Raw genomic sequence first — 14,735 nt, forward strand, 5'->3', positions numbered from 1 at the left:
TAGGCTGAAAACAAACAAATAAATCCAACAAAAACACCCAATTATTATCCATTTCTTCAGAGGACAATAATAAAAACACTTACAGAGGGCGGGAAAACCGTTATTGCCATCATATAATTATTATAACTATATTATTGTAATTACATATCCAGTCTCGACCAAACACACGGGTGAAGGCTGGCTTCTCTAGTGTCGCCTGCAGCAGCTGTTGTGCCGCCGTGTAAAGAGGTGTGGATGGATGCGCTCCCTCCTGCGCTCCAACACCTCAGACCACGTGACCGGCAGGCGCACAAAAAGCAGCCCGCTCCCTCCAACACTCCACTCCGCACCGGCTTCATGTCTGCCTCCACTGTGTTTGACATTGGCGGTGCCTGGGGGAGCCAACACACGACAAATCCCACCGGCAACTCATCAACAACAACAACTATTCAGATTTCACGCCGGCTTCCAGCTCTGGAGTTGTGCTGAAAACTGTTGGTGGAGACAACAACAACAACAGCAGCAGCAGCATCATACTGGTTTACTCCCAGTTTAGTTTATTTATTTATTTTAATTTATTCTGGATCATCATGGATCGAGTCGAGATGTTTGCACTGAGAAAATCAAGGTACGTTTTATTTATTTATGTATTTTGTTTTGTTAATTTGTACTTTTCTAACAAATCTTCCTCGAGTTAGTTTTATTTATTTTTTTTTCGGTGACATTTTTTAATTTCTTCTTATAGCTTTGATCCAAGCTGTCTCATTCTCGACGGGTCGTGTCTTATTGAATTGTCAGTCTTTCTTCTCTTCATGTAAACTTGATTGTTAATAATTAATATTATCATTACTGGCATCAAAGGTGTAAAATGGATCGTTAGACAGACATGTGCGCTCTTAATCTTGTCCCTCCCTTGATGCCTAATTAATCCAGTGATTATTGAGGGAAAAAAAACAGCTTAATGCTTAATGACCTCCTTTAATTAATAAGAAAAGCCCGGGCTGTCCTACATCCTTAATGCAATGATTTCCCCCGAGGCTGCACAGGTTTGTCATCAACTGTTCAGTTTCCCACTATTGTCTGGGATGCATCTGCTCTGGAGTCAGCTGGCTGATGCGCAGATTCCCCCAATATCTCCTAGCAGCACATTCATTTTTCACTCTATTATTCCTCAGTTCATCTTAATGCTGCTTCATGTACTCAGATATTTTTAAGAATTCAATTGAACACATTCTATGTATTTAATATTTTTCTCTTCATGGAAATTTTTTTTTTTTTTTTTTCTTCATAGATGTCCTTTTGCGCGGGTCTAATGCTGTTTCTCCACTGAGCTCCTCCGTAGCCACACACCAGCCATGAAGTTGGCTTTGCACAGGATAGCAGGCACCACAATGAGCACGCTCACAACGGGCGTCCAGTATCTCGGCTCTAACGACGCCAGCTACGACGACCCCTCCATCGACTCGACTCTAATCAAGAGCAGATTTAACTTTGAGAAGCCTCACTTTGCCTCGGTGAGCAACCCCTTCCCCGGACTGGTCCCCGGAAATAAGGAGGTCATCTATGGCGGACTCTCTCCCATTTTCCCCACCAACGCTTCAGACTTTCTGCTAAGCAATGGCACCTCTGTGCAGAGCGAGTGCGGCGAGGACATGGTGGACAACATGGAGTGTTTTATGATCCTCTCTCCTGGTCAGCAGCTCGTGATCGCCATCTTGGCGCTCACCCTGGGAACATTTACGGTGCTGGAGAACCTCATGGTGCTGTGTGTGATTCTGCACTCCCAGATGCTCCGATCTCGACCCTCCTACCACTTCATAGGCAGCCTGGCTGTGGCTGACCTGATAGGCAGCATCATTTTTGTCTACAGCTTCCTGGATTTCCACGTCCTGCACAGGAAGGACAGCCCCAATATTTTCCTCTTCAAGCTGGCCGGGGTCATCGCCTCCTTCACCGCCTCTGTCGGCAGTCTGTTTCTCACCGCGATCGACCGCTACATCTCCATCCACAGGCCCATGTCGTACAAACGCATCGTCACAAAGACTAAAGCAGTCATCGCCTTCAGCCTGATGTGGACCATCTCCATTGTGTTCTCGCTGCTGCCGTTGCTGGGGTGGAACTGCAAGCGCCTCAACTCCGTCTGCTCAGACATTTTCCCTCTGATCGACCAGAAGTACCTGATGGTTTGGATCGGGATGACGAGCATCTTGGTCCTGTTCATCATCTACGCCTACATGTTCATCCTCTGGAAGTCCCACAACCACGCTGTCCGCATGCTGAGCCGCACCTCCCAGAGGAGTGTGATCGTGTACACCGCCGAGGGGACTAAAGTTCAGACGGTGAGGCCCGAGCAGGCCCGGATGGACCTCCGTCTGGCCAAAACCCTGGTTCTGATCCTGGTGGCCCTCATCATCTGCTGGGGCCCGCTCCTAGCCATCATGGTTTACGACCTCTTTGGCAAGGTGAACGACTTCATCAAGACTGTGTTCGCCTTCACCAGCATGCTCACCCTGCTCAACTCCACCGTGAACCCTGTGATCTACGCCATGAGGAGCAAGGACCTGCGCAGGGCCTTCGTCAACATCTGCCATATGTGCCGGGGAGCGTCGCAGACTCTGGACAACAGCACTGAGAGTGACTGGAACAGCAGGAGTGTGAGAGGCACAGCGGGCGGGGCGGGGAAAGACGGAGCCGGCTGCGGAAAGACTCGGGTGAAAGTCGCCCAGGTTACTGTTTCTGGAGGGACTGAGACTTCTACAGCAGAGCCGGTCTAAGAGACAAGCGGCACCGCTCTGATACAACTGTGAAGATATTGTAGAGTATCCCCGACCCTCTTCGTGCACTGCTCTGTTACTGTGAAATGTGCCAAAAAAAAAAAAATGGCTTTGATACAGAGCTGAAAATCAAGTTTTTGTTGCTTTAAAGCTGAAACGTGTAATATTTATATGTTACTATAGTGGAGTGTGACGATGGAGACGCTCTCTTTGCTCTGTTACTGAGAAATGATTTGTCTGGTTGACAATGCCAATTTGATTTCACTTCAGTCAGTGAACAACAGTCACATTCGCGAGGACCAGTTGGCACAAGGGCCTATTTTTCACACTCCGCTCCGTCATCTCTGCCGTCTGAATGTGTGGGGAGCTGGAGATTTCGGTTTTAAGGCAGAGAACATTTCCGTTTGGTTCTTTCTTTTTCTTTTCTCCACATCATAGCAATATTGTGGTGGTAATGCAAGGTGAAACTGTGTCTACCTTCATGAGAAATGTCAGTTTTGAATGACAATGCACTGCTTGTAAGTAAACCTAGCATCCCATTAGTGATTTGAAATCAACTATTGATGCTTCTGTAAGACCATGATATTGTGAAATTTGACATTTAAACGTTATCCTACTTTATTTATTGTGTTTATTTATTTATTTTTACTTTGCGAGGCAAAATGGTGAGTCATGCTTTGAAACATGAACAGCTTTCTGATCAAATCAAAACTTTAGTCCGTAGTGAGTCGGGATGTAACATAGCTGGTTATTACTCATGCGCTTATGGTACAGTGACGGCGTTTTGTGAGAAGCTACACTTGTGAAGCATCCATTGTGCCATTGTGTCTCATGATGGTGTGTGTAAGCAAGGACATGAGTTCAATAAATAAATGAAGTTTGTCTATTTTTATCTTAATTTTGTCGACGTATCTGGTGTCTTTTCTTCTCAATAAAATGGCAAAATCCCAGCACAACATCACATGAGCACTTGCAGCCAACTCACACACAAGAAAAAGAAAAAGATTGTGACAATATTTCTTTTAGAGCCATGGGCCGAATAATTTTTTTTGGCTTGTTTGCCCCAAAGCTAAGTTTTGTTGTGACCACAGGGCACAGGCCATTGGTCTGATCGTGGAAGTGAATAATGAGCAGCTGAAAGGGAGAGGAGTTTTTTCAGGACTTCAAAGATGAAAATGTTTTTTCACAAACATTTACGGAAAAAAATGCATACTGTTATATACAGATGAACAAATCTACATGTTTATTAATGACCAATTAAATTACCTTGTGATCCCTGACTATTTGGTACCCACAGCTGCTAAGGCCCTGTGTTGTTTTTTTGTGTTACACTGCCCTCCTGTGGATATAAACCAAACATCATCCATCTATTGTCCTTTATTTCTGGTAGGCAGATCACACCAATGAATGGAACTGTAGATCAGTGATGGTACACTGAGGTTGTATTGTAACTAAATGAAATAAAATAAAATAAAATAGTTAGGATTGACTGATTAATTCGGGCTCTAATTAACCTTTAATGTATCACCGTTGACTGTTTCACTACATGACCCAGAATGCACTGCAGAGTATTTCACACGTGACGTCACGAGTCGGAGAAGCCGACAGCCTCATATCAAAAACAAGCAGCTAAGTTGCGCTAGCTAGCTCCCCGTTAGACAGTTGGCCCGCAGCCGGCGGATCGTCACTTCAACTTTTTGGAAGCAACTTTTACAACAACACGAGTTGCTCAATTTAGTCGGACAGACCAACTTTCTCTCCAGAAGGTAATAACATGTTTTATTCAAATATACTCCAAAGCGCACAGTTCTACCAGCGGTAGCCAAAGCTAACGTTAGCTTTGTTTTCTTTTTGATTATTAGCTAGCAGGCAGAGCTAACGTTAGCTTGCTAGCAAATATTTAAAGCCTCAGCTGCGCAGTATGCTCAGAATGTATTCCTCAGGGAGGGAAACTCATTGGAGAGGAACGTTTCACACTATTATTGGCTAGTCGTTTGAAAGATTAGCCATAGCTAGCAGTTATCTGAAATACCTGATGTTATCGCTTCATTATTGTCTTGTTTCGGTATTTTGACCCCCCCCCCTCCCTTTGACAAACTGAAGTCATGGCGTGTGGAGCCACCCTGAAGAGGACCATGGATTTCGATCCGCTGATGAGTCCTACGTCCCCGAAAAGACGAAGATGCATCCCCGTGTCCCCATCGTCCTCATCTTCATCCCCTAGGAAGTATCTTAGCATGGAGCCCTCGCCATTTGGAGAGTCGTCGTCAACACTTAGTGCAGGTAATGGTACTAATGTTGGTCAAGCTGGCCTGCTTGCTGACCATTAGCCACACGTTTAACCACAGTATGTGAAACCATAAAAAAAAGAAACGTCGCCGCTGATCAAGTTTAGTTAAAGACTAACATGACAGTGGTCTTTTGTCTTCGCTAATGGACCCTTATTTGTCTTTTTTTTCCTACTATCTTTTGACCCACTAGAACAAATCCTCAACAGCATCAAGCAGGAGTACAAACGCATTCAAAAGAGGAAGCATCTAGATGGAGGCTACCAACAGTCCGAGTGCTGCTATTCTCCAGAATCCCCGTCCCAGTCGTCTACTATGAATGTTTCCAGCATGCCAGGTTGGTTGAGTAACACACTGCCTACAGGGTAGACCGGCCCAGAATCGCTGTGACATGTCTCCAGGCGAAATTAGAAATGCCACCAAAAAAAGATAAAAGACCCAAACACCACGATTCTTAAATATCTGTCTGACTTTGTACAGGAACATCTTCTGGAGGCGTCTCTCCCACTAGAAAAGAACAGCCATTATTCACTCTCAGACAAGTTGGAATGATCTGTGAACGTCTGCTGAAAGAAAGGGAAGAGAAGGTGCGGGAGGAATATGAGGAGACCATGACCTCGAAACTGGCAGGTTGGTACACAACAAACAAGGATACTTTACTATGACTCAGAACACTCAAGCCATTTTTATTTATATAGATTTAAATCAGAACACCTTCATGTACAATACAACCTGTCCTTAGGGTCTTGAATTTTTTTTTTTTTTTCTTAACCAATCAATTAATCGATAGGTCCCAGACTACATAAATGTTGATTGGTAATATGAGAAATTAAAAGTAAACGCTCTGGGGAAATTACAAAATGAAAGTCTTACTCCAACAATGCACATTGTCCTTAGGGTTTGGCACGAAGTTATATAATAATAACTCCTGATTTCCTGTCCTCTACATTTCAGAACAATATGACACCTTTGTGAAGTTCACACACGATCAGTTAATGCGACGATTCGGGGAGCAACCAGCAAGCTGTGAGTTCTTTTCATTTCATCTAAAATCATGGCTCCACATTCCTGTTTCTCTTGGCACTCTGTGAGTGAGAAAGTCTTGGATCTTGGTTTTGAGCTCCGCCTTTGAACTTTGAAGTAACATGTCTGCTTTCTGTATTTTATTTCATCTCTCTTCTCTCCAGATGTTTCCTGAGTGTGGCACAGAAATCTTTGCAAGACGGCCTTCTCTTGCTGCAAGCTGTCATGTGATATCTCAAGAAAGGAGAGAAAAAAAGCTAATCATTGTAAGAGATTCAGTTTAGCGAATTTAAATGAAACTTTTCTTACTGTGCCATATTTCTGTCTTTGGGCAAAGGTTTATATGGAGCTTCGTCAGTTGTTACCACTCTGTTGTAAGCAACTAGGTGCTTCCTAATGTAAATTAATGGACCCTATCTCTACCAGTGGCCTATGTTCCTCCTGCTGTACGTGTAATCTACAGTTATCTCACTTTTGTAATGATTCCCAGCATTCCAGGCTTTGTCACTTGTTTTCTTGTTTGTTACATGTAAATATGATAAAGCAGCGCAGAGTTTTACTTAAAGTTTGCTGGTCAATCTGAGAGGAAGTAGAAGAAACACAGCTGAACGGAGAGAATACGTTTGCAGTTTTTCCTCAGTTCAGTGCTTTTAAATTGAGCAGAAAGTAATTAGATTTTTTTTTGTTTTTTCCCTCCCTACCAGTGTTTTTATTTATTTTGACTTTTATTTTGCTGGTAACTTTGAAACCAATGTATCTTATTGGACAAAACAATAAAAATCTTTTAAGAATTGAAATGTTTTGAGCAATGTAAGACATTTCGATGGTATGTGTACATTATATGAACTGATGTCGTCGGCTATTATATTGGCTCTAGTGAAGTAAACTACACTATGGAACCATGATCCTCTTGTAGAGCTGCGAAATTCAGAGTTTTCCCTATATATAGTTCTTAAGGGACAGTTCACTTAAAAACCAAAACGTTCCATTCCTTTTTTCTGCTGTTAATTCATTTTGATAGCTTCTGCCTAACATCTGCCTATTTTCCAATATAATGAAACTGGCTCTGGACTGCCAAAAGTAGGTCCCTTGGGCCACAGTTGGCCTGCCTTAAGGATACATTTGGTCCACCAGTTGTTTCTAGTGAAAACAAATGTACGTTTAAAAAACGTGTTACACTTCCTTGTATTAAGCATTATTTAATACACTTTACTTTTTAAAATTGGTGGAGTTGGCCTTTACTACACTGCAATGAAAAAAAGGCATTCATGATTATCAGACACTACTGATTTTATTTCAGGGGAAAATACAATACAAAATATTAATCCAAGTCAAATGTGATTAGAGCTTAAATGTAAGTAAACAGCAGCCACCAGTGTATGTAAAGAAGTATGTGCGGTTTCCTTTTGGACTCTCGGGTCAGCAGCCTCCCCAGGTGAGTCGAGCCACGTGGTCCGTCTTCTGTTTGGTGGACTTGATGAAACCCAGAAACTCGAGCTCCGACACAGCTCGGATGAAACGGGCACTGGAGAACAAGCTGAGGAACAATATTTCTTCACTGAGGATTTCAAACAAATCTCCAAACACCTCATCTGCCGTGAAGCTATACATATTAAATGAATCAAAAACTCATAACAAAGTAACGAAATGCTGAAAGAGCCTGACAGAAGAAACGTTGGTAAATGAAGTTATGGAAGGATACTGTTTGACTTCCTCCACCTTCCCGTAATTGTCAGAATCTGGATCGTTCCCCTCAGCAGCAGAAACCACCGTGGCATAGGCCTGAAAGCAAGCACAGGTTTTCAATTATGTCAACATTCGGTCTAGTCCTGGCCAATATTTGATTTTTCAGATCAATAACGGGACACATTGATCCACAGAATCAATACAGCCTCCTCCAGAGAATGAAAAACAAAACTCTCAGACCCTCAAACTTTGAAAGGAAAAGTTGAAAGGAGCTGTGTGTCAACAGCCAAATACCAAATTTATTCAGCACGTGAACTCACTTCCAGCCAGTCGTAGAGGTTAATCAGCCTGCCGCACTCCAGGTGGAGTTTGTACGCAATGCAGATATCGGGAGCAGAATTCGAGACGCTCCCGTCCACAGTCTTCAGTCTCTCATTCTACAAGACAAAGAAGGTAGACACATTTTTAGGACGTGTATCAGGGCCCAAACAAAAGATTGAGTGAGTGTTGAACTGGTGGAGGTCACTGAGGGAACTCTTATTAACGGTCTCATAGTTGATGAATATGTTGGTGTAGAATAAGGCAATAATAAGAGGTTTATGATGACAAAGAGCCAACATGCACACACATACACACATGCTAACATGAAGCTAGTTAATGGTTAATATGTGTTGGCTAATATGAATTGTTTTTTAAGATAACAGAATAGTTAAATTATCACATAATTGAATACTTTCATTGCTTTCGGTTCCTCCTCATGTTGAGCTAATTTCACACTTGGTAATATTAGCTTGCTCTACCTGAAGATAGTAGTAGGGGCTGTTGAGAGCAGCCTGAATGGAGGTGCGAGGTGTAGCGTTCAGATGACGTCTCACAGTGGCAGAAGAGCTGTAGTAGCAAACTTCACTCAGTGTGTGAGACTCAGGGGGAGACAGATGACTCCTGCGTTTGAGAGAGAGAGAGCCGTTAGCCAGAGAAGTTGTAGTTTTTTTTGGATATGTAATTTAATTCGGTGAAGCAGGATGGTGAAATGTATTACTTCACTAAATTGTCGAGAAACTCGAGAGCTTCGTTTCTCAGAACCTCAAACGGACTCAGTTTCTTGGCTCTGCGGGACTCGTTCATCTCCAGCAGCGTCTAGAGCACACAGGAATAACCAGATCATTTATGACTCAGGGTATTACAGCACACCAGCAAGGTGGAGAATCTCTTCAAAGAAATGCTGTGATGATAACATTCTTCATAAAACCCTAAAAACCTTCTGCAGCTGGAACAGATCTGTTTTCTTTTGAAGATTCCTCACTGGAGAGGTGATGGCTTCTTCCACACAGGGGGGAGGCTCAGCAGCTACTGCTGATAGGAACAAGACAAAAGATTTTCAAGGAGCGTGTTATGCATGTGTCACATTTCACTGCCTATTCCCAAGAACTCTTTGAGAAAAGGGCAGATCCCATTGCAAAATTGGGGAAAGTAAAATCCACACACAGAAAATAACTTCATGTGGGATGCGCAACGTTCATTTTCACGACTTACTGTCCAGCTGCTTGAATTTGGTGAGCAGGTCTGTCAGCTGGAGAAAAGCGTTCGTCATCTTCTTTGACTTGACAGGCTGCAGAATCTCCACACACCTCTGTAGCAAAGCGACCAGCTCATCCTTAGCCAGCATCCTGGGGGTGAAAAACACAGTTTAGGTTTACACTGAGTGGTACGGTCACACCACAAGTGGCTAACTTTAGACCAAATTGTTGTTGTTGTTAGACTCAAGTCTGGTTTGTTCAGGAGAGCTCCTGTGAAACAATCCTCCAGTATCCAGCAACAAAGGCAAATACTATTTTACTGCGCATTAACAGCTATTTGTCCACCTGGAGGAGCAATAATCCTCCAAATATCCATGGATTTGTTGCTGTCTGGTGGTGAACTGTGTAAATAAAGTGGGCTGAGGGACAGAAGAACAACATTTGGATATTTTAAGATTGATGATGTTTTCCAAATTTGAAATATAAATGAGTGTAAACTAAATTTCTACGGTCGAAAGCCTTGCATCAGGTCTTTATGCATTATCACAACATCGTTATGATGTCACAACTAATTCATGTCTGTGTTAACAGGTTATAATTATGTTAGCAGGCTGACAGGGGGGCCAGACGACAGCAGCTGTGCTGTGTGTTGTTTGCAACCTTGTGTGCATCGTATATACCTTTGATCAGTAGGTGCTATCTTTTTGTAGGGCGGATGATAGACTTTGATTTTTGAGCATAATTTCACTTAGTCTATTATTTCTGTTGAAGAAAGACGCCTTTTTTTCTCTGTTTGTTACTGTTTTCTTACTCCAAATTTTGTGTCCCTCTTCTTTTACCCCTCATTTTGGGGAGGCCTGTTTGCTGGTCCCATTTACTGACATGCAGGTTAAATATCCAGACTTACTTGAGAAGCTTCATGGCTGTCTGGTAATCCTCATTCTCCCACACATTCTTCTCCAGACATGTTATGTGAAGCTCTCTGACCTGTCACACAAAGACAGCTCAGAGTTACATCAAGCCAGGTTTCTTAAAATGACTTATTACTTCAACTTCTGTCCACATTTCGTTTTAACCAATTATAAAGCAGTCATTTCTTGCCTGTTTTCCGAGGGGGTACCGAGGTAAGGACGAGGTCAGAGTGTGGAGACACCTCAGGACGGGATAGTAGTTTTTGTGGTATTTGTGAAGGCCTTTTATCAGCTTCTGACACACCTCCTAAAAACAGAAATAACCTAAAGCGTTAGATTCTTTCTAGGTATGCAGGCTAATTAAATGCAGAGACAAAAACAAAGGATGCACCTTTAAATGAGAGTCATCCTTAGACAGGTTCACTTGTTCCTGAGGTTCCTGCTTCTCTACATACCTGGGAATTCACACAGGTTAGACTCGATTTAAAGGCTTAGTATATACTTGAAAAGATAAGACAAAACAAAAACAAAAGTTCAGTTCTCTGTCTACCAAGAGATTAACTTTAATTGTGTGTTTCTGTACCTCTTGAAGGACGGCAGATTCCTGATCCTCTCCAAATCGCTGTGACTGAGCTGCATCACGTTAAGCAGAGCGTCCTTCTTCTTACAGCACAGCACGCTGAGAGGCTGAGAGTGAAAGTGCTCCAGCAGGGCCAACTGCAGCGAGACAGAGCAGAGTTTGTTTACCACGGGTCTGGGTTGCATCTGCAGACATCATCTGCAGTAAGACACACATGATGGGTTAAGCATTTCAAAGCCACTCTGTACCTGAACGCCCTTGATGAAGTTTCTTACTGAGAAATCGTGGTAGAGGAAGATGCTGATCAGCACCTGCATCACTTTAGCGTTGAGCTTAAAAGGGAAGTGATGTGTCAGGATCACCTGGAAGAAACACAAAGCACAAAAAATGCAATTAACCTCCTGGGATCTCATTTAAAAAGTTGAAAAAACAGCCTGGTAAGGAAAAATCTGTACATACTAAACATGCTGGTTACTGGTTACTGTGCATATCACACATTGGAAGCCATGGTGAGAAGTAATTATGTAAAGCTGAGGCTAAATGGAAACAGACAGAGAGGAAGACTCTAATGGGGATAAAATGCATGTTAGTGTCTCCCATCTGCAGGGACCTTGCAGCCGTCTGCCTGGATTGTCTGATTTTCTTGATTCTTTGCTTCTTTATCTACCCAAAATCTGACTTCCTGGGATTGAGAGTGAGGTTCAGTTAGCTTGGTGTGTTCCTCAAAGGGAAACTTTTTACTTTTACACTTTGATTAGTTGTTCAGAGCCTGATATTTCTCTTGTAAAGAAGCTGAATCAGTGGTTCAGCCTTTTTTTTTCCTGTACTTCTACTTGAATAAAGAATAAAGAATGTGTTGACATGAGCGCGAGTGAAACTACCTGGTCTATGACTGTGGCCAGGTGCTGTGTACAGGACAGGGACTGGAAGAGCTCTATACACAGCAGGGAGGACACAGAGTGGGGCAGCATGTGTTGGATGGTGCTGGGTGACGTAGCGATGCCAAAGATGAACATCAGTGGAAGACGTTCTATGTAGCGGCTGTTGAACAGAGAGCAACGTTTTAAACATTTGAACTTCATAGATCTTTACAGAAGATTATTCCATAAACAGCAAGAGGCTGCTGCAGTGATGAACTTACAAAGAAGCAGTTCAAATGGTTTGACTCAGAGTTTGTAGTTACCTGCAGATGAGTATGAAGTCCTGAAGAACTTTTGGGTTGAAAGCCTCCAAATCCTTGAAAATAATTACAACAGGAGGCTGCTGTGGATCATCTCTGGAGGGAGAGCTTCGCTTTTTTCCAGGAGTGCTGGATTTCTGAAATACAGGGAAAAGGTTTAGGAGATGAAACTCTCTTTGTGTAACTAACTGTAGAGTTGCAACAATTAGACAAGTAATCGGTAAAACAACAATGAATTGCAATTATTTGTCCAAGTCCATAAAGTTGAAAATTGGCTGGTTCCAGCTTCTTAAAAGTCAAGATTTGCTGCTTTTCTCTGTGGTTTATGACAGTAAATGAAGAGTCTTTGGGTTTTGGCTGTTGGCTGTATAAGATAAGTAATTTGAAAATGTCATCTGGGCTCTGGGAAAATTGTGATTGGTATTTGTCATAATCTTACATTTTTATAGACAAGACAATTAATAGTGAAAAAAATCTGCAGATCAATCGATACCCAAGCTCTACCTAACTGCAAATATAAAATCATTTACACTAACTGGGCTTCATGGTCCCACCTTTGTTTTTGAATTGTACCAATCACAGAGCGTACTGAGGGAGCAGTGCACGCTCTTGTGGAGCTGAGCGCTGGTCTGCTCCGCCTCCTCCTCTTCCTCATCATCTACAGTCACAACAGTGTCCATCAACCTCTCCAAGACCCTCTTCATCAAATGCTTCAATGCTGAAATGATAAAGCAGACAGGATGAAGACTTAACAGCACAAAATTCTCTGGGGGTACATGATAAAGTAAGTATTAAGCCACTACTGTTAAAACTCTAAGATACAAAGAAACAATTTTCTTCAAGTATTCAAGGCCCTTACCTCCACACTCTTTGGCTTGTACAGAGGCCACATGAGGGGTGACAGACTGCTGGAGCAGTTCAGACAAACTCTGGAAGGTCATGTCATGGTCTGGGACATTCACACCTGTGGAGGATTCATGATACCATAACAGTTTAGGCTTTGAGAAACCCTCAATAACAAGACTGTAAAGGTAGAGGTATTACTTTTTTCCTTGGCTGTTGAAAACGTTAAATATCACACTTTTTTTTTTTTTAAGAGCATTACGTTTTTTTTCCTCTTTAGATTACACCTTTTAAATTCATTTACGTGTCAGCTCAATGTCAGAGAGAAGAGAATTATCTTGTGCAAATTTATCAATATGTAAAAACAAAGCAGTAAAATAATTCCACATATTCAGAATTCATATATATTGACATGTCTTACCGAGCACAAGAGCCGCTGTGGGAATCTCGCTCGCCCTCATCTGTGATGCCCAGTCGCTGAGCTGGCGAGTGGAGGAGCACTTCCTGGTGAAGTCCAGCAAACTGTCCAAGATTTTCCTGTTGAGGTCATCCTGTAAAACCTTAGACAGGAAAGACATTGTCATAAAAGTTTTTTTATTAAACAAAAAAGATCCATTCATTGTTTGTGAGACCATGTTCACAGCTAATATCGTTCACTGTCTCCTTATGCATAACTGGTTTCAGAGGCACAGTGCTTCAGAGAGTTTTGTTTACAATAATGCACTGTCAAGGTAGGTTGAGTGGTGTCACCTGTTTTTTGTCACCACATCAGGTTGTTTTTGGGACACTGCAAAACACTGCTTTGCTTTTGTATTATAGCTGGCCACTTATGGGCACAGGACAGCTCCAAAACACATCATATACGTTTATGTTTAACGATGACACCATCATAAGACAACAACATGTCGAATATTTGCTCTTACCTCTGTGTCCGATTTAAGTTTGTCCCATAGATCTTGACAAAGCTTGAATCGCTTTTCACTGTTCTCAGCACTTTCACAGCCTTGGGTGAAGTGATCCTCTGTGGAAGAATAGAATCACACTGTGAACAACGTCTGACATTTCAATTCATCTGGCTGACAGCTCATTTGTAGCTGCTGAGGATACTCTGCTGTAAACATTATGACAACTCACCCAAACTGAGCGTCTTTTTCTTCTTAGCGCTTGGCTTAAAAACAAAACAGCCCTGAAACAACAATAGCAATAAGTTACAGAAAGTACCCGTTAACTTTACACTTGAACACAGACACTTCACTTCGAAGAGGCCATGTTGTTTTCACGATTTTCCAGTCTCAGGTTAGTTTCATGAGGTTTAACGTTGAATCACGTGAGAATATTACATTACCTTTGACACAGAGGAAGTAGACATATCAGCAGTCGCTACACATACGATACTTCTGTATCCACGACACTTCAGTCTGGGATTTGTGCCTGTTTAAAGGCAAAATATCTGTTTAAAATGTTGCTTGTGCAGTGCCTTACGAAGCAGCTACTACTTCCCGCCAGAGTGACGTTTACGGAAGTGGTTGTGTTCAGGTCAGGTTGGGTGAGGCGGGTGTGTTTATAAACGTTTTAACCTCTCCGGTTTGATATTATACATTAACTATCCTTAACAAGTGTAAAACACAAGCCACGTTAACGTGTTTTAGCTTTCATTATATTTGCTTATATTACCTTACTCTCCGATTTTATCCGCGGTGGAATTTGTCAACACTGCTGATCTTGAACACCACTCGTTAATATTCATGTGCACAGATAACGTGCACAGGAAAATGCTCCCTAACGCTGAATATGAAAATCAGTGTTGTTTAAAGTACCCTAAAGTTACACTGGAGTACAAGTAAAAATATCTTGTTAAATTGTTTTACTTTGGTAAAAGTGAATCGACATTGACATGAATATTATTTCAGTAATAGTCTTTAAAACATCTGATAATCATCAGGCTTCAAATGTG

At 42.2% G+C, this 14,735-nt stretch overlaps 3 protein-coding genes across 4 annotated transcripts; 2 read left to right on the forward strand and 1 right to left on the reverse strand.

The window, feature by feature from the left end:
* The first annotated feature begins 323 nt into the window (after window positions 1-323).
* On the forward strand, window positions 324-3,651 carry LOC119004842 (cannabinoid receptor type 1B-like). The gene is made up of 2 exons (XM_037072113.1): window positions 324-607; window positions 1,271-3,651. Exon 2 carries the CDS (start codon window positions 1,335-1,337, stop codon window positions 2,751-2,753), a length of 1,419 nt encoding a protein of 472 aa, XP_036928008.1. The 5' UTR covers window positions 324-607; window positions 1,271-1,334; the 3' UTR covers window positions 2,754-3,651.
* A 691-nt stretch (window positions 3,652-4,342) lies between these two features.
* LOC119004843 (akirin-2-like) lies at window positions 4,343-6,861 on the forward strand. Its single transcript, XM_037072114.1, has 6 exons — window positions 4,343-4,519; window positions 4,857-5,036; window positions 5,235-5,378; window positions 5,522-5,671; window positions 5,996-6,067; window positions 6,229-6,861. The coding sequence occupies exons 2-6, from the start codon at window positions 4,859-4,861 to the stop codon at window positions 6,237-6,239; spliced, it is 555 nt and encodes a 184-aa protein (XP_036928009.1). The 5' UTR covers window positions 4,343-4,519; window positions 4,857-4,858; the 3' UTR covers window positions 6,240-6,861.
* A 468-nt stretch (window positions 6,862-7,329) lies between these two features.
* orc3 (origin recognition complex, subunit 3) lies at window positions 7,330-14,319 on the reverse strand. Of its 2 annotated transcripts, none has more exons than XM_037072112.1 (20): window positions 14,127-14,319; window positions 13,916-13,967; window positions 13,705-13,802; window positions 13,203-13,341; window positions 12,798-12,902; window positions 12,493-12,656; window positions 11,942-12,075; window positions 11,640-11,799; window positions 11,007-11,120; window positions 10,762-10,895; window positions 10,570-10,633; window positions 10,369-10,485; window positions 10,175-10,254; window positions 9,284-9,417; window positions 9,009-9,100; window positions 8,790-8,887; window positions 8,551-8,692; window positions 8,071-8,187; window positions 7,767-7,846; window positions 7,330-7,589 (listed from the first exon to the last, which is right to left on the reverse strand). In XM_037072112.1, the coding sequence occupies exons 1-20, from the start codon at window positions 14,148-14,150 to the stop codon at window positions 7,484-7,486; spliced, it is 2,154 nt and encodes a 717-aa protein (XP_036928007.1). In that variant the 5' UTR covers window positions 14,151-14,319; the 3' UTR covers window positions 7,330-7,483. The 2 variants fall into 2 exon arrangements, with proteins under 2 accessions (XP_036928007.1, XP_036928006.1); XM_037072111.1 differs by having other exon boundaries at window positions 9,009-9,103; window positions 14,127-14,318.
* Window positions 14,320-14,735: the final 416 nt, after the last annotated feature.

The sequence above is a fragment of the Acanthopagrus latus genome, chromosome 16 (genome assembly GCF_904848185.1).
Source record: "Acanthopagrus latus isolate v.2019 chromosome 16, fAcaLat1.1, whole genome shotgun sequence".
NCBI classification, from domain to species: domain Eukaryota; kingdom Metazoa; phylum Chordata; class Actinopteri; order Spariformes; family Sparidae; genus Acanthopagrus; species Acanthopagrus latus.

Coding starts and splice junctions, on each gene's coding strand:
- LOC119004842 (XM_037072113.1), top strand. CDS start 1,335: ATGAAGTTGGCTTTGCACAGGATAGCAGGCACCACAATGAGCACGCTC.
- LOC119004843 (XM_037072114.1), top strand. CDS start 4,859: ATGGCGTGTGGAGCCACCCTGAAGAGGACCATGGATTTCGATCCGCTG. Junction 5,379..5,521: donor GAATGTTTCCAGCATGCCAG/GTTGGTTGAGTA, acceptor GACTTTGTACAG/GAACATCTTCTGGAGGCGTC. Junction 5,672..5,995: donor CATGACCTCGAAACTGGCAG/GTTGGTACACAA, acceptor TCTACATTTCAG/AACAATATGACACCTTTGTG.
- orc3 (XM_037072111.1), bottom strand. CDS start 14,150: ATGTCTACTTCCTCTGTGTCAAAG. Junction 11,800..11,941: donor GACTTCATACTCATCTGCAG/GTAACTACAAAC, acceptor TCTGTTCAACAG/CCGCTACATAGAACGTCTTC. Junction 8,188..8,550: donor GCCCCTACTACTATCTTCAG/GTAGAGCAAGCT, acceptor TTTGTCTTGTAG/AATGAGAGACTGAAGACTGT.